Below are 24,067 nucleotides of genomic sequence, written 5' to 3'. Positions count from 1 at the left end.
ATCATGAACATAGTCCTCTTCTTGTACCGACATTAATGGGCCGAAGCCATCATGAACATAGCCCTCTTCTTCACCCAGTTCTTCCAGCTGACCATCGGTGTCGAGGAGAAATGACGCAACTTCATCACTTCCATTTGCGATTATGTCCCCCAACATCGCTTCTGTTTCTTCGTCTCGGGAGTGCTCCATAGTTTCTGCAAATATTTACAACATGTCAATTATTATTCAAACATGGTACAGATGGATATATATATATATATATATATATATATATATATATATATATATATATATATATATATATATATATATATATATATATTAGTGGCAAACGTAGAACTAGCTAGCTAATCACAATAAGGAATCATGTTAGTGGTCTCGACGCTGCTTCTCTAGGGTTTGGGGTCGCCTAGACACAACAACGCTTCAAGGGTTTGGGGTGGCCTCGACGACAACGCTCTTTTAACTTGGTAAATTTGGGTGGCATCAAGAGAGTTAATTTGTCGGGTAGGGGCGCGGCGGGAGGGGGTAGGAGACCAACATCGTTTTCTCTCTAGGGTTTGGGTGGCCTCGAGAGTTTTGGTCGAGCGAGAGGGCCGAGGGGGGTGTTGCCGTTGTATAGGTTATCACGGTCGAGAGGGGGTATATATATCGAGCGCCCCTCATGTCGAAGTTATCTCGAGGGGGTTATATCGACAATGACGTGACATACATATACATGGGAAAATAATGTTATCGGGGAGGGGGTATCGGTACCCCCCCTCGTGTTGAAGTTTCTTCTTTCTCCTCTATTCGGAAAATAATGTTATCTGGGAGGGGGTATCGGGCAGGGGCGGCGGCGTGATGGCCGCGCAGGGGCGCGGGACGGGAGGGGCGCAGGAGCAGGCTGTGCTCACAGGGGGCGGCGGCAAGGGCGAAGGCGAGCAGCCTAACGGCGAAGAAGAAGAAAAGAGGAAGAAGGAAAGAAGGAAGAAGAAGAAGAAAAAGAAGAAGAAAAAAAAGAGGAGAAGAAGAAAGGAATAGAGGACAAGAAGAAAAAATAGAAATTTTTTTCTATTCCTTTCTTCTTCTCCTCTTCTTTTTCTTCTTTTTTCTTCTTCTTATTTATTTCTCCTCTTCTTTTCCTCTCCTCTTCTTCTTTCTTTCCTCTTTCTTATTTTCTTCTTTCCTATCCATCTTTTTCTAAAATTGTAACTTTTGCATATATAAAACTTCTCTAAAATTGTAACTTTCTATATATGAACAAAAAACTTTCTATGAACAAAAAAACATTTTTAACATATATTATTTAGCAAATTCTAGCCACATACACATATACATATACACATACACATATACATATACATCACATACACATATACATTATAGCCACATACACATATACATCACATATGAACAAAAAAATAAACTAATAAAAATAAAAAAAACATATAGCAACATATGAACAAAAACATATAGCCACATACATACACATACATTATATATATATATATATATGAAAAAAAATAAACTAATAAAAAAACAGATGCAGGAGCGAGGCGCCGGCGGGGCGGGGCAGGGGTGCAGGAGCAGGCAAGGCAGGGGCGCGAGGCAGGTGCTCACAGGGGGTGGCAGGGCACGGCGGGTGGCGTCGGGGCGCGGGGAGCGGCGCCGGCGTCGGGGCAGATGAAGTCGAGGGCGGCGGCGACGGTGAGGTGGACCAGCCTGACTACGGCGTCGGAGGCGGCGGCGATGACGAGGTGGAGCAGCCTGACGGCGTCGGAGGCGGCGGCAACGACGAGGCAGAGCAGCGGGCGGGCGTCGGGCGGAGAAGAAAGGGATGGATTTTGGAGAAACTGCTAAGTGCTAGTTATATATGAAGAGAATTGGTCCCGGTTCGTGAAACCAACCAGGACTAAAGGGGGCATTAGTCCCGGTTCGTGCCCCCTTTAGTCCCGGTTGGTTTCACGAACCGGGACTAATGCCCCCTTTAGTCCCGGTTGGTGCCACCAACCGGGACCAATGGACCTCTTTTCAGCAGCCCAAAGGGCGGGAAGCGGCGACCTTTGGTCCTGGTTGGTGGCACCAATCGGGACTAATGCCCCCTCCTTTAGTCCCGGTTGGTGCCACCAACCGGGACCAAAGGCCCCTGTGCTGCCCGCCTCGGGGCCAAAGTTTAGTCCCACCTCGCTAGTTGAGAGGGACGCGCAGTGGTTTATAAGCCCCACTGTCGCACCCCTCTCGAGCTCCTCTCCACTGCAGGCTTTCGGGCCTACTTGCTATTGCTTTGCCTGATGGGCCTTCTGGGCCTTCTGCGGGCCTGAATCCTAGCCCATAGTAGGGTTTCATGTCATATTCAGGCCATGGGGGCCCTGTAGGAGACATTTTTTTGTTTTTTTTCTTTACTTATTGTTGCTATTTTTACTTTTTTCCAGTTTTTTTGTTTTGTTTTCTGCATTATTTATTTTCTTTTGTTTTTTGCTTTATTTTTTAATTGTTTTTGCTTTTAGTTTTAGGAAAATTATAAACTTTCTATTAGTGCCATTAGTTTTCAAATTTGAAAATACTTTTTTTGTTTTTTATTTTCTTTCTTGCTTTATTTATTTTATTTTGTTTCTACTTACAACAAAATACTTATTGTTGTTCTTTGTTTTGTTTTCTGCATTATTTATTTTCTTTTGTTTTTTGCTTTATTTTTCAATTCTTTTTGCTTTTAGTTTTAGGAAAATTATAAACTTTCTGTTAGTGCCATTAGTTTTCAAATTTGAAAACACTTTTTTTTGTTTTCTTTCTTGTTTTATTTATTTTATTTTGTTTCTACTTACAACAAAATACTTATTGTTGCTATTTTTAATTATTACGAGGGCCGAACCATAAGACATTAAAGCATTTCAAATGAACTCTGAAAAAGTTAAAAGTTGACATGGTATCATAAATTGACCCACATATCATGTGCATGTACAAAACGGACAATGGTATCATACTTGTCAGTTACAAAGTTGGCATGGTATCATCATAATAGTTGCGGGAGAAAGTCTTCACTTTTTCTTCGCTTGTGTCATTTGCTTATTGCGCCGTAACCATGGATAATCTTCATCGTTTATCAGGATGCTGGGGTCAGCCTTGACTTTGAAGGGAGGAATTTCATGAAACTTTTCATAATCTTCAGACATGTCTGTCTTGTCCTCCACTCCCACGATGTCCCTTTTTCCTGAAAGAACTATGTGGCGCTTTGGCTCATCGTATGATGTATTCGCTTCCTTATCTTTTCTCTTTCTCGGGCTGGTAGACATGTCCTTCACATAGATAACCTGTGCCACATCATTGGCTAGGACGAACGGTTCGTCAGTGTACCCAAGATTTTTTAGATCCACTGTTGTCATTCCGTACTGTGGGTCTACCTGTACCCCGCCTCCTGACAGATTGACCCATTTGCACTTAAACAAAGGGACCTTAAAATCATGTCCGTAGCCAAGTTCCCATATGTCCACTATGTAACCATAATATGTGTCCTTTCCCCTCTCGGTTGTTGCATCAAAGCGGACACCGCTGTTTTGGTTGGTGCTCTTTTGATCTTGGTCAATCGTGTAAAATGTATTCCCGTTTATCTCGTATCCTTTCCAAATCAATACAGTCAAAGATGGTCCCCTGGACAACAAGTACAGCTCATCACAAACAGTGTTGTCACCTCTGATACGTGCTTCCAACCAACTGCTGAAAGTCCTGATGTGTTCACATGTAATCCAGTCGTTGCACTGCTCCAGGTGTTTGCAGCGCAGACTGTTCTTATGTTCATCGACATACGGGGTCACCAAGGTAGAGTTCTGTAGAACTGTGTAGTGTGCTTGAGACCAAGAATATTCGTCCCTGCATATTATTGAGTCCCTTCCAAGCGTGCCTTTTCCAGTCAGTCTCCCCTCATACCGCGATTTAGGGAGACCTATCTTCTTAAGGCCAGGAATGAAGTCAACACAAAACCCGATGACATCCTATGTTTGATGGCCCATGGAGATGCTTCCTTCTGGCCTAGCGCGGTTACGGACATATTTCTTTAGGACTCCCATGAACCTCTCAAAGGGGTACATATTGTGTAGAAATACGGGGCCCAAAATGACAATCTCGTCAACTAGATGAACTAGAACGTGCGTCATGATATTGAAGAAGGATGGTGGGAACACCAGCTCGAAACTGACAAGACATTGCACCACATCACTCCTTAGCCTTGGTATGATTTCTGGATCGATCACCTTCTGAGAGATTGCATTGAGGAATGCACATAGCTTCACAATGGCTAATCGGACGTTTTCTGGTAGAAGCCCCCTCAATGCAACCAGAAGCAGTTGCGTCATAATCACGTGGCAGTCATGAGACTTTAGGTTCTGGAACTTTTTCTCTGTCATATTTATTATTCCTTTTATATTCGACGAGAAGCCAGTCGGGACCTTCATACTAAGCAGGCATTCAAAGAAGAGTTCCTTCTCTTCTTTGGTAAGAGCATAGCTGGCAGGACCTTCATACTGCTTTGGAGGCATGCCGTCTTTTTCGTGCAAACGTTGTAGGTCCTCCCGTGCCTCAACTGTATCTTTTGTCTTCCCATACACGCCCAAGAAGCCTAGCAGGTTCACGCAAAGGTTCTTCGTCACGTGCATCACGTCGATCGAAGAGCAGACCTCTAGGTCTTTCCAGTAGGGTAGGTCCCAAAATATAGATTTCTTCTTCCACATGGGTGCGTGTCCCCCAGCGTCACTCGGAACAGCTAGTCTGCCGGGACCCTTTCCAAAGATTACGTGTAAATCATTGACCATAGCAAGTACGTGATCACCGGTACGCGTGGCGGGCTTCTTCCGGTGATCTGCCTCGCCTTTGAAATGCTTGCCTTTCTTTCGACATTGATGGTTGGTCGGAAGAAATCGATAATGGCCTAGGTACACATTCTTCCTGCAGCTTGCCAGGTATATACTATTGGTGTCAAGTAAACAGTGCGTGCATGCGTGGTATCTCTTGTTTGTCTGTCCGGAAAGGTTACTGAGAGCGGGCCAATCGTTGATGGTCACGAACAGCAACGCCTTTAGGTTAAATTCCTCCTGTTTGTGCTCATCCCACGTACGTACACCGTTTCCATTCCACAACTGTAAAAGTTCTTCAACTAATGGCCTTAGGTACACATCAATGTTGTTGCCGGGTTGCTTAGGGCCTTGGATGAGAACTGACATCATAATGAACTTCCGCTTCATGCACATCCAAGAAGGAAGGTTATACATACATAGAGTCACGGGCCAGGTGCTGTGATTGCTGCTCTGCTCCCCAAAAGGATTAATGCCATCCGCGCTTAAAGCAAACCATACGTTCCTTGGGTCACTTGCAAACTCATCCCAGTACTTTCTCTCGATTTTTTTCCACTGCGACCCATCAGCGGGTGCTCTCAACTTCCCGTCTTTCTTACGGTCCTCACTGTGCCATCGCATCAACTTGGCATGCTCTCCGTTTCTGAACAGATGTTTCAACCGTGGTATTATAGGAGCATACCACATCACCTTCGCAGGAACCCTCTTCCTAGGGGGCTCACCGTCAACATCACCAGGGTCATCTCGTCTGATCTTATACCGTAATGCACTGCATACCGGGCATGCATTCAGATCCTTGTACGCACCGCGGAAGAGGATGCAGTCATTAGGGCATGCATGTATCTTCTGCACCTTCAATCCTAGAGGGCATATGACCTTCTTTGCTGCGTATGTACTGTCGGGCAATTCGTTATCCTTTGGAAGCTTCTTCTTCAATATTTTCAGTAGCTTCTCAAATCCTTTGTCACACACAGCATTCTCTGCCTTCCACTGCAGCAATTCCAGTACGGTACCGAGCTTTGCGTTGCCATCTTCGCAATTGGGGTACAACCCTTTTTTGTGGTCCTCTAACATGCGATCGAACTTCAGCTTCTCCTTTTGACTTTCGCATTGCGTCCTTGCATCGACAATGACCCGGCGGAGATCATCATCATCGGGCACATCGTCTGGTTCCTCTTGATCTTCAGCAGCTTCGCCTGTTGCAGCATCATCGTGCACATCGTCTGGTTCCTCTTGATGTTCAGTAGCATCACCATATTCAGGGGGCACATAGTTGTCATCGTACTCTTCTTCTTCGCCGTCTTCCATCATAACCCCTATTTCTCCGTGCCTCGTCCAAACATTATAGTGTGGCATTAAACCCTTGTAAAGCAGGTGGGTGTGGAGGATTTTCCGGTCAGGGTAAGACTTCGTATTCCCACATATAGGGCATGGACAACACATAAAACCATTCTGCTTGTTTGCCTCAGCCACTTCGAGAAAATCATGCACGCCCTTAATGTACTCGGAGGTGTGTCTTGAACCGTACATCCATTGCCGGTTCATCTGCGTGCATTATATATAATTAAGTGTGTCAAAAATCATTACAGAACATCATGAATAGATAATTAAGTGACCAAATTAATAGAAGTTCATCATCACATTAAAACCAAAGTACATACATAGTTCTCATCTAACAACATAAAGCTCTCCAGAGCATCTAAATTAATTAAACCATACACTGAAACTATGTAAAACATTTCAATGCGAAAACAAATGCGATCATAATCGCAACCAATGTAACAACTGATCCAACGACATAATGATACCAAGCCTCGGTATGAATGGCATATTTTCTAATCTTTCTAATCTTCAAGCGCATTGCATCCATCTTGATCTTGTGATCATCGACGACATCCGCAACATGCAACTCCAATATCATCTTCTCCTCCTCAATTTTTCTAATTTTTTCCTTCAACAAATTGTTTTCTTCTTCAACTAAATTTAACCTCTCGACAATAGGGTCTGTTGGAATTTCCGATTCAACAACCTCCTAGATAAATAAAATCTATGTCACGTTGGTCGGCATAATTATCATAAACAATAAATGAACCAATAGTTATGAAAAGATAATATATACCTCATCCGAATCATAGACAGGACGAGGGCCGACGGGGGCGGATACCAAAACCATCGCACTATATAAGATGCAATAATAAAAGTAAGAAAATTATACAAGTATCTATATAAACATACAAGTAAGAATTTTTTTTCCTTTTAGAAAGAAGATAAGAACAAGAGGCTCACCACGGTGGTGCCGGCGACGAGATCGGCGCGGGCGATCGACGACGGTGAAGACGGGGACGAGATGTGACGGACCGCTAAACCTAGACAAATATTGAGGAAAATGGAGCTTGGAGGTCGAGCTTGGAGAGGAGAAAGCTTAAGTAGTGTGGCTCGGGCATTCCATCGAACACCTCGTGTGCATAGGAGGTGAGCTAGAGCACCACAAAGCTCTCCCCTCGCCAGCCACGAAAAATAGAGCACTGGGAGTGCTCTGTTTGCGGGTGAGGGGTATATATAGGCAACTAATTGGTCCCGGTTCGTGCCACGAACCGGGACTAAAGGGCAGCCTTTGGTCCCGGTTCATGCCTCCAACCGAGACCAATAGTGGTAGGCCAGGAGCGAGGCCCATTGGTCCCGGTTCGTCCCACCAACCGGGACCAATGGCCCACGTGGCCCGGCCGGCCCCCGGGGCTCACGAACCGGGTCCAATGCCCCCATTGGTTCCGATTCTGGATTGAACCGGGACTAATGGGCTGACCCGTCCTGAACCATTGCCCCCTTTTCTACTAGTGTCGCCTCGCCCCGTCCGCAGCCAGCGCGATCCGAGAGGGCAGGCCGGGACAGCACACAGCCAGCCACCATGGTCTCGCCTGCCTAGCATGGCCAGCCGCCGTCGTGGACGAGCAGCTTAGGTCGAGACGGGCGGGCTGAAATTTTTTACTTCCCAAAATGCCCTCAGGATTTGTATACTGGAGGACCCGAGCGAAGGAGTGAAAGCTATACTGCTCGCCATTCTATTGGCAAATTGGACCAGTACAAATCGATCGCCATCATTAGATTTCACGAATGGACGGCCAATATTTCACGCAGGGTACCATAAAAGAGCTCAAAAGAAAGAAGCTACCCTTTGATGGATCAGCATGTGGTGGCATTGCAGTGCGATTTTTGTTAGGTGGTGCTCATTGAGTGTTGGGTTCTAGGCAGGAAACTCTATGTCCGACCTTCCATGGTAGAACCTGGGAATGCTGGTCTTCACGCGACATTCTCTTGTCGAGTTTTCTCAGACTTCTCTTCGGGGTGAAACCCATGATCTGATCTCATCTCAGTGGTTGTATCCCGCGACGGCACCGCTTGTGGGTCGTTCTCTTCCTTGATGTGTCACTTGTTTGAAATGGAGCACCACTCCTATTACTCTGGAGTTGCAACCATTCTGGTTGATGCTGTGAGATAGAGGGCACATGTTTCCCCTCTTCTCCTTTCTCTTATTTTTCCCCGGCCCTTTCATTCTCTTTTGTCCCCTCTACCATGATCACTTGATCGATGCCATATTTTCCCATGTGCTATCTCCTAAATCGAATGAAGCCAGCAAATTGCTAGATCTTTCAGAAAAAAAAAACATTAATCGCTTTCTTTTCCTTTTTGTAATGCTTTGACTGTGTGCATTCTCGATGTCTTGACTAGCTTTTTATATTGTGTTGGTGACTGGTGTACATACTGAATGCATGTACGATATCTTTTTGATATTAGTATATTCTCCTTATTGAAAAAGAAAATATGTCTAGTCCTTTCATGAGCCTGGTATAGTATCCTTTGAAACATATGTGCGTACCCCTGTCTCCCTTGGACCCCCATATGGCGTATTTAGAACTTGAAATGTCTAGCCGGCACTTGCTGTCAAAAAAAAAGGAAACAATCTAGCCGGCACCAATGCCGGCTGCAACTAATTGGCCATGCACCTGGTCAAGAGTGCATCGAAATATATTTACAACAAGATTTCTGGTGGATGATGATGATTGCCAATGACTCGGTCCATGTAAATTGACCACGTGTGCCAAGCTGTGCTCCTTGTCTCGTATTCTTGACATGTTCTTGTCTATAGTTAATACCAAGCTAGCGGAAGATAAAAGCAAAGCCTGCAGAGCTGTAAAACCACTCACAAATTCTCTCTAGTCTAGCTACCTACGAGCCCAACCTAAGGGATAAGGAAAAGCTGATTATTCAGATATGGGTAGCTGCTTGCGATGGGGATCATTGTCTTTGATACTATTTGTGTTGTTGCAGCCCATGCTTCATTCGTCCTCTGGCTGCTTCGTGGAGGAGAGGGCTGCTCTACTGGACATCCGATCTTCTCTGGTAAGAGCGCATTACCTGATTGCGCTTGATTCATGGAGGCAGGATGATGATGACTGCTGCTCGTGGGAGCGTGTGAAATGCAACAATAGCACCCAACGGGTGTCTCATCTCAACCTCTCGAACATATTTGTAACTAACTCACACGATCGTTGGTATTTAAACTCGACTATGTTTTCTGCGTTACATGAGCTTAAATACCTCGATCTATCATTCAATCGTCGATGTTCGCTAGCCTCCGAAGGTACATTTGATGTTTGTGCTTCAAATTATCTTTTCTTTAGAACAATATGTATGCGTGATGACTTATTCTCATTGCTGTACAAACAAAAATGCCTGCAGGTTTAGTTGGGCTAGCCAAGCTTCGATATCTCGACCTCAGTTTCACTTGGTTGGGAGGGGGTTTTCCGGAATTTATCGGGAAAATTGTTTGTCTGGAAGTCTTGGCTCTCCGCTATAGCAACCTGAACGGAAGCCTTCCAGCCGGAGGTAATACAAAATTATACTTCTTATAGTACCAAGGCAGGCATCAAAATTTTCATAACATAATCATCTCACGTACATAAACACTTTGCAGCGGTTGAAAATCTTCGAAACTTGCGAGAATTGATTATGTCTATGAATAGCTTCAACGGAAACCTCCCAGCTTCGCTATTCGCACTTCCTCAGCTAAAGATCCTAGATCTCTCCTATAATAAATTTGATGGGCATATTCCCATAGGCTCATTCTCAGGACCAATTTCACTTGAAGTCCTAGATCTACGTTTCAATTCCCTCAACGGAACTCTCCCGGTTACAGGTAAAGATATCTTACATTCAAAAAATGGATTTCATGTTTCATGCCTCAGCTTATGCCACCTGTAATAATTATTGCACTTGTATGTATGGCAGCTTTTAAGGGTCACAACCAGTTTAGTGGATCTCTCCCTGTGCCATTATTTGCACTTCCTCATCTGAAGTCCCTAGATCTCTCACATAACAACTTTGAGGGACATTTTCCTATTAGTTTGTCTTCAGAACCAGTTCCGCTTGAAGTGTTACATCTGGAGTATAATAAGTTGAGTGGAGCTCTTCCTGCTGAACAAGGTACAGAATGAGCATTTCCTGCTTATATCAATAAAAGTAATGTTGCCACCATTGCTAACCATCATGATTTTCCTATGTTCACAGATTTTGTAAGTCTTCAGAACCTACGAGAGTTGTATTTGAGTTCAAACCAATTCAGCGGAAACATTCCATCATTCTTGTTTTCACTTCCACATATTGAACAACTAGACCTCTCAGAAAATTCCCTTGGAGGATCAATTCCGATAAATCCGTCGTCAAATCTTTCATTGTCGCTTAAGAGTCTTCGGTTTTCTCAAAACAATTTGAGTGGTAGACTTTCTTTCATTTCGCTTCAAAGCCTCACAAAACTCGAAGAGATAGACCTTTCAGACAATGCAAATCTAGTTGTCCATGTCAATATTCCTGGATGGACACCTATGTTCCAATTGAAACAGTTACTGCTCTCTGGGTGTGACCTTGACAAGAGCATTATTGCAGAACCACATTTTTTACGCACACAACATCGTCTAGAGTTGCTTGATTTGTCCAACAATAATTTGTCAGGTGCCATGCCCAATTGGTTGTTTACTGAGGAAGCAACACTGAAGTATCTGCTTCTTGGAAATAACTCGCTAACTGGGTCGCTGAACCCAATATGGCTTCCCCAATCTTTTCTCGAGATTATTGAAATACAGATGAACCATATTACGGGACAATTGCCGATCAACATCAGCTCGTTGTTTCCAAGTTTGAGTATTCTAGATTTTTCTAGTAACAACCTCTCTGGGCACATACCACCATCGTTGTGCGAGATGACGCACATGTTGATTTTAGACTTATCAAACAACAAACTTTCTGGGGAAGTTCCAGCTTGTGTGTTCTCTAGTCATCAAGAACTGTACGTTTTCAGGGTCTCAAACAACAAACTTGGTGGTCTGATTTTTGCTGGGGTTAACAGTCGGATCACAACATATCAATTGTACATGGATAGGAACAAATTTGAAGGAACAATACCCCATAATCTGTCAGGTGATTTCAGTGTCATGGATTTGCATGATAACAACCTATCTGGAAGACTTGACGCTTCATTGTGGAATCTATCTTCTTTGGCCGTCTTGAATCTTGCTGGCAACCGTATAACAGGTGAAATTCATCAGAAAATTTGTGGAATCTCAGAAATTCGCCTTTTAGATCTATCAAGCAATAACCTTACAGGGTCTCTACCGAACTGCAGCTTTATAGAACTCCAGTTTCTTAACCTGTCGGGAAACTCCTTATCTGGCGATTTTTCTTACACCCTTTTCAACACATCAAATATGATTTCTTTGGATATCAGACATAATCAGTTCACTGGCAATCTACATTGGCTAGGTTATCTTGATAACATTAGGCTACTTTCCTTGGGCAGAAATAAGTTTGAAGGGCAGATTACTCCAAACCTGTGCAAACTTTTGTACTTGAGGATAATTGATTTGTCACACAACATGCTTTCAGGTTCGTTACCATCATGTATTGGTAACATCTCTTTCAAAGGTGACATAGATGATCAAATTTTCCACTCGGTCGATTGGTTTACAACTTACTCTTATCACACTTCTTATGACCTAAGGGATTTCACCTTTGCTACCAAAGGTAATCTCTACACATATGGGCGAAGCTTCTTTGTTTCCATGTCGGGGATTGACCTGTCCGTAAACATGCTGGATGGAGAAATTCCTTGGGAGCTTGGAAATCTGAGCCATATCAAATCCCTGAACCTGTCCAACAATTTATTTGTTGGTCCAATCCCAATGACCTTTGGCGACATGGAGGAGATAGAAAGCTTGGACCTCTCCCACAACAAGCTGAGTGGACCAATACCTTGGCAGTTAGATCAATTATCATCATTGGGGGCGTTCTCTGTGGCATACAACAACTTGTCAGGATGCATACCAAACTATGGACAGCTCAGCTCATTCAGCATGGACAGCTACCTACCCAACACCAACCTTCACAACATTACTCAGGAGAATACTTGTGCTGCTCCTGGTCCAGATCCTGCTACGGGGAAAGATGCAGGAGAGACGCAGAGTGACCCAGTTCTATACGTGGTCACGGCCGCCGCTTTTGTGTTGGCATTTTGGGCCACCATTGGGTTCTCATTTTTTTATCCTTACGGAAGATCTGTAATGCTCAAGCTGTAGTGCTTGAGCAATTACACATTGCAAGTTATGTAACTGAACGGTACTACAATTGTGTTCCTCTTGAGCATTACATGTTAGAAATGTATAGTTTGGATGTAAGATCGACGTCCGAGCTTCCTTAAATTTCTTTCTGGCTCTGTAATGTAAACTACATTGTAACAGATTGTACTATTTCTTAAAGAGAACGCATCAGACCCTTTATATCTGCAGCAATAATAGAGGTTCATGCAGTCATGCTAGTAAAGTCGCTGCAAATTTCTTCTCTTGCTTCTTCTTGACGATCCTTTCAAGAATCTGATTCTATGGCCAGTGGCACGAGCATACCTCCTTGAGATCATCAGCCACTCCACTATTTTTTACCTTGTTTTGCCAAAATTATTTTCTATCTCTAATAGTCCGTAAGGAATTTATCTGAAACGTCGACATTTATTAATAGTGCTTGGGCAATTACACATCTTCTGGAGCTGTAGTGCTTGAACAATTACAAATTGCAAGTTATGTAATGCAAAACAGTATTACGGTTATGTAGTGTGCATTCCTGAAATTACTTTCTGGGTATGTAACAGAATTGTATTTTGTATCAGATTATACCTTTTCTTGCTGAGAATGTATCAGATGAACTTGATTAGTACAGTGAGAGAAACTACAATGAAAAAGCGACATTGTGCTTCTCACACGAAGACAGAAGTTAACATGGGTTCAAGTGGCATTTCACCCCTAACCACAACTCATCCGTTGATTCTTCAGAATATTAGCATATACGTACAACAAATAATGGAGGTTCATGCATTCAAACTAGCAAAGTCGCCACTAATTCCTTCTCTTGGTTGCTCTTGACGACCTTTTACCCTTTAAGAATCTGGTTGGACAGAGGACTTTGAGAGCAATCTCGAGCCCTCCCCAGGCTGCGCGTCTCCGCCAAATTGCTGCTTGAAGCTAATCTGTGGATTAACACGGCCGCCAGAAAGCGTGTTCTGGCTGCCTTTGGTCAACAGGCCTCTGGACTCTGGTGTTTCTTCCTTTAATTTTTTTCTCTGTTTCTTTGGTTACCCTCCTTTTAATTCAACTGTTTCCCTCTTCGAATCGTGATGAAAGCAGTCTTGGTCTGCATTTAGTCAAAAAGGACGATGATTGATTCCTCAAGTCTTGGTCCAAGTAAACTGCCCAATCTCAGCCAAGTTGTGCTCCTAGACTTTTATTCCTTGCATGTCCTTGTCATTAGCTGGTGCGAAGAAGCTCGTGAAATAGTGTAAAGCCGGCAGAAACACACCATTTTCTCCTCAAAGTCAAGCACCTACAGCCCAGCTGTAGTTTATATGCACGCAGACAGGAGAGGGAAAATCTTACTACAATCAGATATGGGTAGCTGCTTGCCATGGGGATTATTGTCTTCGATACTATTTTTGTTGTTATAGTTCATGCTTCAGTTGTCCTCTGGCTGCTTCGTGGAGGAGAGTGCTGCTCTACTAGACATCCAGTCCCAGATTGCGATTGATTCATGGAGGCAGGATGATGATGACTGCTGCTCGTGGGAGCGTGCGAAATGCAACAATGGAACACAGAGAGTGTCTCATCTTCACCTTAGCTCTATATATGCATCAGATACAGGCGAGCCTTGGTATTTAAACTTGACAACGTTTTCTGCATTCAACGAGCTTCACTACCTAGATCTATCAAACAACTATCAATGTTTGCTAAGCTTGGCAGGTACATACGTGCTCCAATTTTCTCTTATAATAATAATACGAGAAAGCTAAAATCCGTCCGACTGGACGTTTGCAACAGATCCAAACGACTTTTTAGTCGTGCGATCGCGATCCAGCGGCTAGGATGGGCGGTTAGCGATTTAAAAGGAAACATCCTCGTTTGAGGCATCGCTGCCGCGCGAGACTCGCGTTCAACGAGAGAAGGTGGGAGTTGATTGTGCGTTCAGTTTCCAACTTTGGTATGGTGGGCCCAGAGCGCATTGTAAATCCAAAAAGAAAGGGTCATTAAGCAGGAATCAAACTCCGCTCTTCCAACAGTGGGCTGACCGGGAGAACCATCTCAACCAAACGCTTTTGTTCTCTAGTAGGAAGCGATCAACTCTTTTGAACTCGTTGTCTTCAACTACCAGCGCATATTCAATTTTTTTTGCAATTGATGCATGTGCCATACTAACTAATCACTGTTAGATGAAATCCTTATGTAAATAGTGGACCTGAAATTATACAATCATATGCACGTCATACGTAAAACATCGTATGCAAAGGTATTTTTTTTCTTGATTGTATATACATGGATACTTCTAGGGTTGTTTTTCTCACGGATTTCTTTGGTGCATCATACACTATTTTTACGCACTGTGGTCCCATTAATTTACGTGGAAATACTACGGTAACTTTGATCCGGAAAGAAAAGTTGTTTGCAACATACACTATTAACTGCTACGAAAATAATACGATAATTTATAAATCGCAGACCTGATAGTTTACGTACAAACATCACGATAGCTTCAATCCTCAAAAAAAAAGTTAGAAACATATCTCTGCAACTCCTATGCAAATAACATGGAATTTCATGCAATCCCATGGGTCTCACCTCAACGAACGAAAAGGCGGCTAGGATTTCTACCTCCCGTCGGCAGCGTCGTCGATCTACCACGTCACCGGTGGCATTATTGCCATGGGTGCGCAGTGGATCCCGGCGCTTGCCGGCGGGAGGACTCTGTTTTTTGATGCTTTAAGTTTTGCTAGGGTTTGTGTCCAGCTCATGAAGATGAGACGGCGGTAGTTTCTTGCAGTTATCGGGCTAGATGTACTATAGTTACCAACATGGTTATTTTGTAGTTATCGGGCTAGATGTACTATAGTTACCAACATGATTATTTGTAGTTATCGGGCTAGATGTACTATAGTTACCAATATGGTTACTATGCAGTTATCGGGCCAAATGTACTATAGTTATCAACATGGTTCATTTTCGTAGTTATCTGGCTGCATGTGGTATAATACACTCCTAGTAGCTTATGCGAAAATAATATGATAATTTACACATCACAGGCATGATAACTCATGCACAAACACCGTAATAACTTTGACCCGAGAGAAAAAATTGTTGAAGACACCCCCGATAGCTTCTGCATAAATAGCATGATTTTTTACACAGCACGGACCTGATAACTCACGCACAAACACCGTGACAACTTTGAACCGGGAGAAAAAGTTGTTGAAGACATCCCCGATAGTTTCAGCATAAATAGCATGACAATTTACACACCACAAACCTGATAACTCAAGCGCAAACGCCATGATAACTTTACCCGGGAGGGGAGGGGGGTGTGTTAACTTACATATAAATACCGCGGTAAGTTTGATCCAGGGGTGGTTGGAGGGGAGGAAGTTGTTTGAAAACAATCCCCCCCTCCCCCTCCCGATAACTACTCATGTTCTTGAAAATGTACCACGGTAACTCATGTGTAAATAACATGATAATAGACACTCGTCAGACCTGATAACTTACTTAGCCCAACTGTAACTATTTGCATGAAGAAAAGTTGTCAGAACATATCAACATGAGATCTAGTTTCGAAAGTCTCGTCGTGATGGATTTTATATGTGAAAACGACTTTTCTATCGGACCAACGGTTTTGAACTGTAGAACATTTTAATGTTTCGAACAGGGAGGACTAGGATGACTTAAAAAAAATCTCTCTAATGCATGCATGCATGTGCTTGTGAAGAGATGGTTGGAGGAACATTTTTATGTCTGGGTAATTTTTGTGTAAATAACATGATAACTTATGCACCACAGGCATGATAACTTATGTAGCACATGTGGTAACCTTTTACCAGAAAAAAAAGTCATCGGAATGTATCAACATGGGATCTAGTTTCGTAGATCTCGTCGCTGCGAATCTTTTATGTGAAAACAGTTTTTCAATCAGAACGACGGTTTGAGCTACAAAACATTTTGAATTCTATTTTTAGATGAAATCTTTGGTGACATCGGGTTTTTTGTTTTTTCTGCATGTAACTATTGTCCAACATAAAGAGTCTACATGCGCGTGCACGCGAGGGAAGTTTGCATGCAATGTGCATGCGTGATTAAGGGAGAGGAGATATCGTCCGGATCTGTCGCTAACGACCAGTCGACTGGTCATTAGCACAGTCCATAATAATATGCGTGTGTAGTTGGGCTTCGTATTCTCATAGCTGTACAAACATAACACCTGCAGGGTTAATTCGACTAGCCAGGCTTCAATATATCAACCTCAGCGGCAATGAGTTAGGAGGGTGTTTCCCGAAAGCCTTAGCTCTCAACAATAACGACTTAGCCGGAAGCCTCCCTGCATTGATGTTTGCACTTCCTCGCCTAAGATCCTAGATCTCTCCTCAAATGGTTTCCATGGGCAAATTCCAATAAATTCTTCCTCGGGGCCAATTTCACTTGAAGTCCTAGATCTCAGTTTTAATTTCCCCAACGGGACTCTCTCCCGGTTAGAGGTAAAAAAAACTTACATTGGAAAAAGGGACTTCATGTTTCATACCTCAGTTTCTGCTACCTGTAAAAAATATACTAGCTACTTGTATGCATTGCAGCTTTTAAAAACATCAGGAGCTTGAATTTGGGTAGCAACCAGTTTAGCGGATCTCTCCCTGTGTCATTATTTGCACTTCCTCATCTCAAGTTCCTACATCTCTCACATAATTATTTTGAGGGACGTTTTCCTATTGGTTTGTCTTATGAACCAGTTCAGCTTGAAGTCTTACATCTGGAGTATAATATGTTGAGTGGAACTCTTCCGACTGAATGAGGTACAGAATGAGCATTTCCCACCTATATCAGTAAAAGTAATGTTGCCAGCATTGCTAACCGTCATGATTTTCTCATATCCACAGCTTTTGTAAGTCTTCAGAACCTACAAAGGTTGTATTTGAGTTGCAACCAATTCAGCAGAAACTTTCCAACATTCTTGTTTTCACTTCTACATATTGAAGTGTTGAATCTCTCGACAAATTTCTTCAGGGGACCAATTCTGACAAATCCGTCTTCGAATCTTTCGTTGTCACTTAAGAGTCTTCGGTTTTCTGGAAACAATTTGAGTGGTAGATTTTCTTTCATTTGGCTTGGAAATCTCATAAACTAGAAGTTATAGACCTTTCAGGCAATGTGAACCTGGTTGTCGATGCCAATATTCCTGGATGGACACCTATGTTCCAATTGAAGCAGCTACTGCTCTCTGATTGTGACCTTGAGAAGAACATTATTGTGTAACCACATTTTTTACGCACACAACGTCATTTAGAGGTGCTTGATTTGTCCAACAATAAGTTGTCACCATGCCAAATTGGTTGTTTACAAAGGAAGCAACACTGCAGGATCTAAATCTTGGGAATAACTCGCTAACTGGATCCCTGGACCCAATATGGCATACCCAATCTTCTCTCGGCAGCATCAACATACACATGAACCATGTCGCTGGACAGCTGCCGGCCAACCTCAGCTCAATGATTCCATATTTGGATGCTCTAGATTTTTCTAACAACGAATTGTTTGGGAACATACCAACGTCAATGTGCGAGATCAGCTCCATGGAATTTGTAGACCTATCGAACAACGATCTTTCTGGAGAGGTTCCAGCTTGTGTTTTTACTAACATGCAACTGATCTTGAAGGTCTCAAACAACAAGCTTGGTGGTCCAATTTTTGGTCGGATGAATAACCTGTCCAATATAAATGTATTGTACTTGGATGGTAACAAATTTAAAGGGATGTTACCTCATGATCTGGCACGAAGGTTTGTAAGGGTCATTGATTTGCATGATAACGAGTTGTCTGGCAAACTCAATACGTCATTTTGGAATCTGCCCTCTTTGTCAGTCTTGAATCTTGCTGGCAAACGTATAACCGGCAAAATTGATCCACATATCGCAAGAGTTCTACTTTTAGATCTGTCGCGCAACAACCTTACAGGGTCTGTACCAAGCAGTTGTTTCATAGTGCCCTATTTTCTTAACCTTACTGGGAACTCCTTATCTGGCGATATCTCTTTTCCCCTTTTCAACACATCAAGTCTTGTCGCTTTGGATATCAGACAGAATCAGTTCACAGGCAACCTCAGTTGGGTACGTTACCTAGAAAACATTAGGCTACTTTCGCTGGGTGGAAATAAATTTGAAGGGCAAATCACTCCAAACATGTGCAGACTCATGTACCTGAGGATAATTGATTTGTCTCATAACAAGCTTTCAAGTTCTTTGCCAGCATGCATCATTATCATATCTTTCAAAGATGACACAGATGACGAAAATTTTCAGTTAATCGATGGGACTCAAACTCCCTCATAGAGCACTTCCTCTGAATTAAGAGACTCCGATCTAGGTGTAATACCTAGTGCATCGGGTCCAATGACAATCTTTTGCGACAACACTGGTGCAATTGCTATTACTAAGGAGCCCAGGTTTTACAAGAGAACCAAACACATCAGGCGACGCTTCAACTCCATTCGTGAGTATGTAAGGATGGAGACATAGAACTTTGCAAAGTACACATGGATCTGAATGTGGTAGACCCGTTGACTAAGCGTCTTTCGCGAGCAAAACATGATCAGCACCAAGACTCTATGGGTGTTAGATTCATTACTATGTAATCTAGATTATTGACTCCGGTGCAAGTGGGAGACTGATGGAAATATGCCCTAGAGGCAATAATGAAGTTGTTATTATTATATTTCCTTATTCATGATAAATGTTTATTATTCATGCTAGAATTGTATTAACCGGAAACTTGATGCATGTGTGGATACATAGACAAAATACCATGTCCCTAGTGAGCCTCTACTAGACTAGCTCGTTAATCAAAGATGATTAAGATTTCCTAGCCATGAACATGAGTTGTCACTTGATGACAAGATCACATCATTAGGAGAATGATGTGATGGACAAGACCCATCCCTTAGCCTAGCATATTGATCGCCCAGTTTATTGCTATTGCTTTATTGATGACAAATACATATTCCTTTGACTATGAGATTATGCAACTCCCGAATACCGGTGGAATACCTTGTGTGCTATCAAACGTCAGAACATAACTGGGTGATCATAAAGATGCTCTACAGGTATCTCTGAAGGTGTTTGTTGGGTTGGCATAGATCGAGATTAGGATTTGTCACTCCGAGTATCGGAGAGGTGTCTCTGGGCCTCTCCGTAATACACATCATATGAAGCCTTGCAAGCAAAGTGACTAATGAGTTAGTTACAAGATGATGTATTACGAAACGAGTAAAGAGACTTTCCAGTAACGAGATTGAACTAGGTATGAAGATACTGATCGTATCTCGGGCAAGTAACATACCGATGGACAAAGGGAATTTTGTATCTTTTCATAACGGTTTGACCGATAAAGATCTTCGTAGATAAGTAGGAACCAATATGGGCATCCAGGTTCTGCTATTGGTTATTGACCGGAGAATTGTCTCGGTCATGTCTACATAGTTCTCGAACCCGTAGGGTCCGCACGCTTAACGTTCGTTGACGATATAGTGTTATATGAGTTATATGATTTGGTAACCGAATATTGTTTGGAATCCCGGATGAGAACACGGACATGACGAGGAGTCTCGAAATGGTCGAGAGGTAAAGATTGATATATAGGACGATAGTATTCGGACACCGGATAGTCATTAGAGTACCAGAGGGGGTTCCGGGCACCCCCGGGTGGATAATGGATCTATTGAGCCACAAGAGGGGAGCACACCAGCCCACAAGGGGCTGGCGCACCCTCCCAAGGCAGTCGGCCACATGGGAGGAAGGAGAAAGGTGACTCGGCCTCCCATTTCCTTCTCTTCCCCCCTTTCCTCTTTCTCCTCCCGCAATTATGGCAGGGGGCGCCACCTTTGGGAGGACCCCAAGTAGGATTCGGCCTACTTGGGGTGCCCCCCTTGGCTGCTCCTCCCTCCCTCCACCTATATATACACGAGGGAGGGGGCGCCACACACCCACGACATAATCTTAGCCGTATGTGGCGCCTCCCTCCACCGTTTACTCCCTCGGTCATATCTTTGTAGTGCTTAGGAGAAGCCCTGCGGAGATTGCTTCACCATCATCGTCACCACGCCGTCGTGCTGCCGGAACTCATCCACTACCTTGCTGTCTTGCTGGATCAAGAAGGCATGGACGTCACCGAGCTGAACGTGTGATGAACGCAGAGGTGTCATACGTTCGGTACTCGATTGGTTGGATCGCGAAGAAGTTCGACTACATCAACCACATTGTTAACACTTCCGCTTACGGTCTACGAGGATACACAGACACACTCTCCCCCTTCGTTGCTATGCATCTCCTGTTGGGGAACGTAGCATGCAATTTCAAAAAAGTTCCTACGCTCATGCAAGATCTATCTAGGAGATGCATAGCAACGAGAGGGGGAGAGTGTGTCCACGTACCCTCGTAGACCGAAAGCGGAAGCATTATGTTAACGCGGTTAATGTAGTCAAACGTCTTCACGATCCAACTGATCTAGCACTAAACGTACGGCACCTCCGAGTTCAGCACAGGTTCAGCTCGACGACGTCCCTCGAACTCTTGATCCAGCAGAGGGTCGAGGGAGAGTTTCATCAACACGATGGTGTGATGATGGTGTTGATTATGTGATCCGCACAGGGCTTCGCCTAAGCAGTACGATGATACTATTGGAGGAGTAAACGGTGGAGGGGGGCACCGCACACGGCTAAGACTATGTTGTGTCTTTGGGGTGCCTCCCTGCCCCCGTATATAAAGGAGGAGGGGAGGAGGCGGCTGGCCTAGGGGCTGTGCCAAGTGGGGGGAGTCCCACTAGGACTCCAAGTCCTAGTAGGACTCCCCTTTCCTTTTTGGAGTAGGAGAAGGGGGAAGATAGAGAGGGAAAGGGAGAAGGAAAGGGGGGCCGCGCCCCCACCCCTAGTCCAATTCAATTTGGCTAGGGGGCGCGCGCCACCTCTTGGCCGCTGCCTCCTCTCTCAATAAGGCCTATGTAGGCCCAACAATATCCCGGGGGTTCCGTTAACCTCCCGGTACTCCGAAATTTATCCGAAACTTTCCGAAACCATTCGGGTGTCCGAATGTAACCTTCCAATATATCAATCTTTACCTCTCGACCATTTAGAGACTCCTCGTCATGTATGTGATCTCATTCGGGACTCCGAACGAACTTTGGTCACTATCGTGGAATTGTCACGGCAGATGTCCTTGTGTGAGGACTTAGTCGCGACGCCAACGCATCTATGTGGTATCTTGAGAGGGGTTGATTGGGACGAGAGACGTGGGACGGATCAACATGGAAGACAAGGATTTAGACAGCTTTGGGCCCCGGGAAACATCATCCGGTAACAACCCTACATGCTGTTCGTGGCTAGGTCTCATTATGCTCATGAGGGAGTCGCCGTAAACCGTCTCTCCTCTAGTTGTGTCTAGCCCTAAAGATTGTTTCTTGTTGCTTGTTCCTCTTTTGGGAGCCCTGCCCCTCCTTATATATGTTGAAGGGGTGGTTTACATGACTAGTCCTAGTTGGATTAGGATTACTCTATTACAAGTGGAGTCCTAGTCTTGCTTCCTTTGTAGGAAAATATTCCTTGTGTTTTCCTCATAAACCGGCCCACCATAACATGATCCGGCCTTCCATAAACCGCCTTCTGGGCCACCAGGTCTTGTCATTCCTCTGACCCACTTGTCGGGTCACCCATGAGTCGCCAGGCTCGGGCGGGTTACTTAGTGAGTTGTCCAGTCCGGCCGGGTTACGCCGTGGGGTATATCCCCGACATTAGCCCCCAGTTTAATTTGGGTTTATCCATGTTAAACTTGATCTGCAACATAAACACAAGAACAAACTTGGCGGCTTGTGCTCTAGGTTAAAGATTCTTATAAACCGGCACTTCATCATCCTTAAATCCTTGTCATCTCTTCCTTCTAAAAAATCCGAGTCAATAGACCAGCTTGATAATCAATTTTCTTGCAGAAGATATTTTGTAAATAAAGAATCCATTTGAATCGGCCTTCAATGCTCTGATTTGACAAAAATATTGGTCTTCGAATATTCAACTGATATTCAGCCGGTTTGAAAATGTAGAACTTGCTGATCTATGATTTCCAAAATCGCCGAGTTATAAAAACTGATAATTTCGGGTCATGATTGTTGCCAACGCCAGTTCATGATTGTTGCCAACGCCGGTTCATGATTGTTGCAGACACCGGGTCATAATGATTGGTGATGCCGGGTCATACTGAAAATCGGAAGATTTTTCTCCCTTATATCCATATTACCTGTAGCCCCCAAGTCTTGGACAGAACAAAGTGATGATTTGAGACTTGTTTCCATATAATTTCTGCCACTTTGAAGAAATCCATGTTGTTCATCTCAGTCACTAGCAAAAAACTGAATACTCCATATATGTAGCCCCCAAGTGTCGGGTTGTCATGCTTGCAGCAACCTGGGACTTGAAATTGCCTTATGCTCATAAAAACTTCAACCAGTGTAGCCCCCAAGGGCCGGGTCATTATGCAATAATGAGCATCTACTTTGTAAATATAATCATGTAGATCTGAGCAGTGATGTGTAGCCCCCAAGGGCCGGCTTAGTAAGATAATATTGAGCTGGGACTTGATATATACTTCAATGAAAATAACATTATATGATGTAACCCCCATCATGGGGCTTGAATCCATGTCCACAAGGTTAAGAGCCTTGTGCTTTACCAACTGAGTAGTGGACCTTTCAATATAATGGATAAAAAGCTTTGTTCCTTGAATTGTTCACAGGAGCAATTGGTAGCCCCCAAGGGCCAGCTCATTATAATGTGATGAGTCGGGTCTTCAATAAGATGAGCAAAAAATGACTTTGCATTAGCCCCCAAGTGTCATGGTGCATGCTTGCAGCAACATGAGACTTGCATATTTGATGTAATCTCAACTTGAATAATATAGCCCCCAAGTGCTGGGTCGTAAGCCTGCAGCAACTCGGGACTATTCCTTCAATTATAGAAATAAATCATATCCATTGATGATATGATAGCCATTGCGCTAAAGCGACTTTGAAAACCTTAATCATAATACTGGTTATTGATAACCATAATAAAATCCAGCCATGTTGGCTATTTGAAAATTTGAATAATATAATCTAATGATTTATGAGCGCATGATTCCAATGGCGCAATCCAAATATATACTGGCGACTTATAGTCCAAAGCCAGGCCGGGTTAATAAATGCCGGTGATTTATAATCATGCTTTATTCAACCTGTGATATTTAATCACATCGTTGGTTTACCAACTTTCTTGTAGTAAGGGTGATAACCCAAATCTGGAGTACTGATAACTCCCACCATGCTTTGCTGGTAATTCCCGCCATGCTTTGCTGGTTTATAATGAAGCCATGTCGGGTTATAATAAACGCCGGATGATCATCCTGGTGACTTATAGTCAAACCAGGCCGGGTTAATAAACACCGGTTTATAATTGGTTGTGTACTAACAACTTATAGTTGAAAGCCCAGCTGGGTTAACAAACACTGGGTTATATTGACGACTTAAAGTCAGGCCGGGTCAATAACCACCGGTTTACCGAAAAATTCCATAAAAGGAGAAAAAACTGACAAAAGCAAATAAAAA

General features: G+C 43.5%; 1 protein-coding gene and 1 pseudogene across 1 annotated transcript; both read left to right on the top strand.

Moving 5' to 3' along the window:
* Nucleotides 1-9,109: 9,109 nt before the first annotated feature.
* Nucleotides 9,110-12,448, top strand: LOC119368608 (receptor-like protein 13). The gene is made up of 5 exons (XM_037633820.1): nt 9,110-9,221; nt 9,561-9,707; nt 9,796-10,017; nt 10,110-10,304; nt 10,389-12,448. Exons 1-5 carry the CDS (start codon nt 9,110-9,112, stop codon nt 12,446-12,448), a joined length of 2,736 nt encoding a protein of 911 aa, XP_037489717.1.
* Nucleotides 12,449-16,487: 4,039 nt separating this feature from the next.
* Nucleotides 16,488-18,777, top strand: LOC119361327 (annotated as a pseudogene).
* Nucleotides 18,778-24,067: the final 5,290 nt, after the last annotated feature.

This window comes from Triticum dicoccoides, chromosome 2B, assembly GCF_002162155.2.
Source record: "Triticum dicoccoides isolate Atlit2015 ecotype Zavitan chromosome 2B, WEW_v2.0, whole genome shotgun sequence".
NCBI classification, from domain to species: Eukaryota; Viridiplantae; Streptophyta; class Magnoliopsida; order Poales; family Poaceae; genus Triticum; species Triticum dicoccoides.
This window is presented reverse-complemented; position numbering and strand designations above follow the sequence as displayed.

Bases quoted from the DNA above. Each gene is read 5' to 3' on its own strand.
- LOC119368608 (XM_037633820.1), top strand. From the start codon at position 9,110: ATGGGGATCATTGTCTTTGATACTATTTGTGTTGTTGCAGCCCATGCT. The intron at 9,708-9,795 runs GTAATACAAAAT...AACACTTTGCAG, and splicing joins CGGAAGCCTTCCAGCCGGAG to CGGTTGAAAATCTTCGAAAC. The intron at 10,018-10,109 runs GTAAAGATATCT...TATGTATGGCAG, and splicing joins CGGAACTCTCCCGGTTACAG to CTTTTAAGGGTCACAACCAG.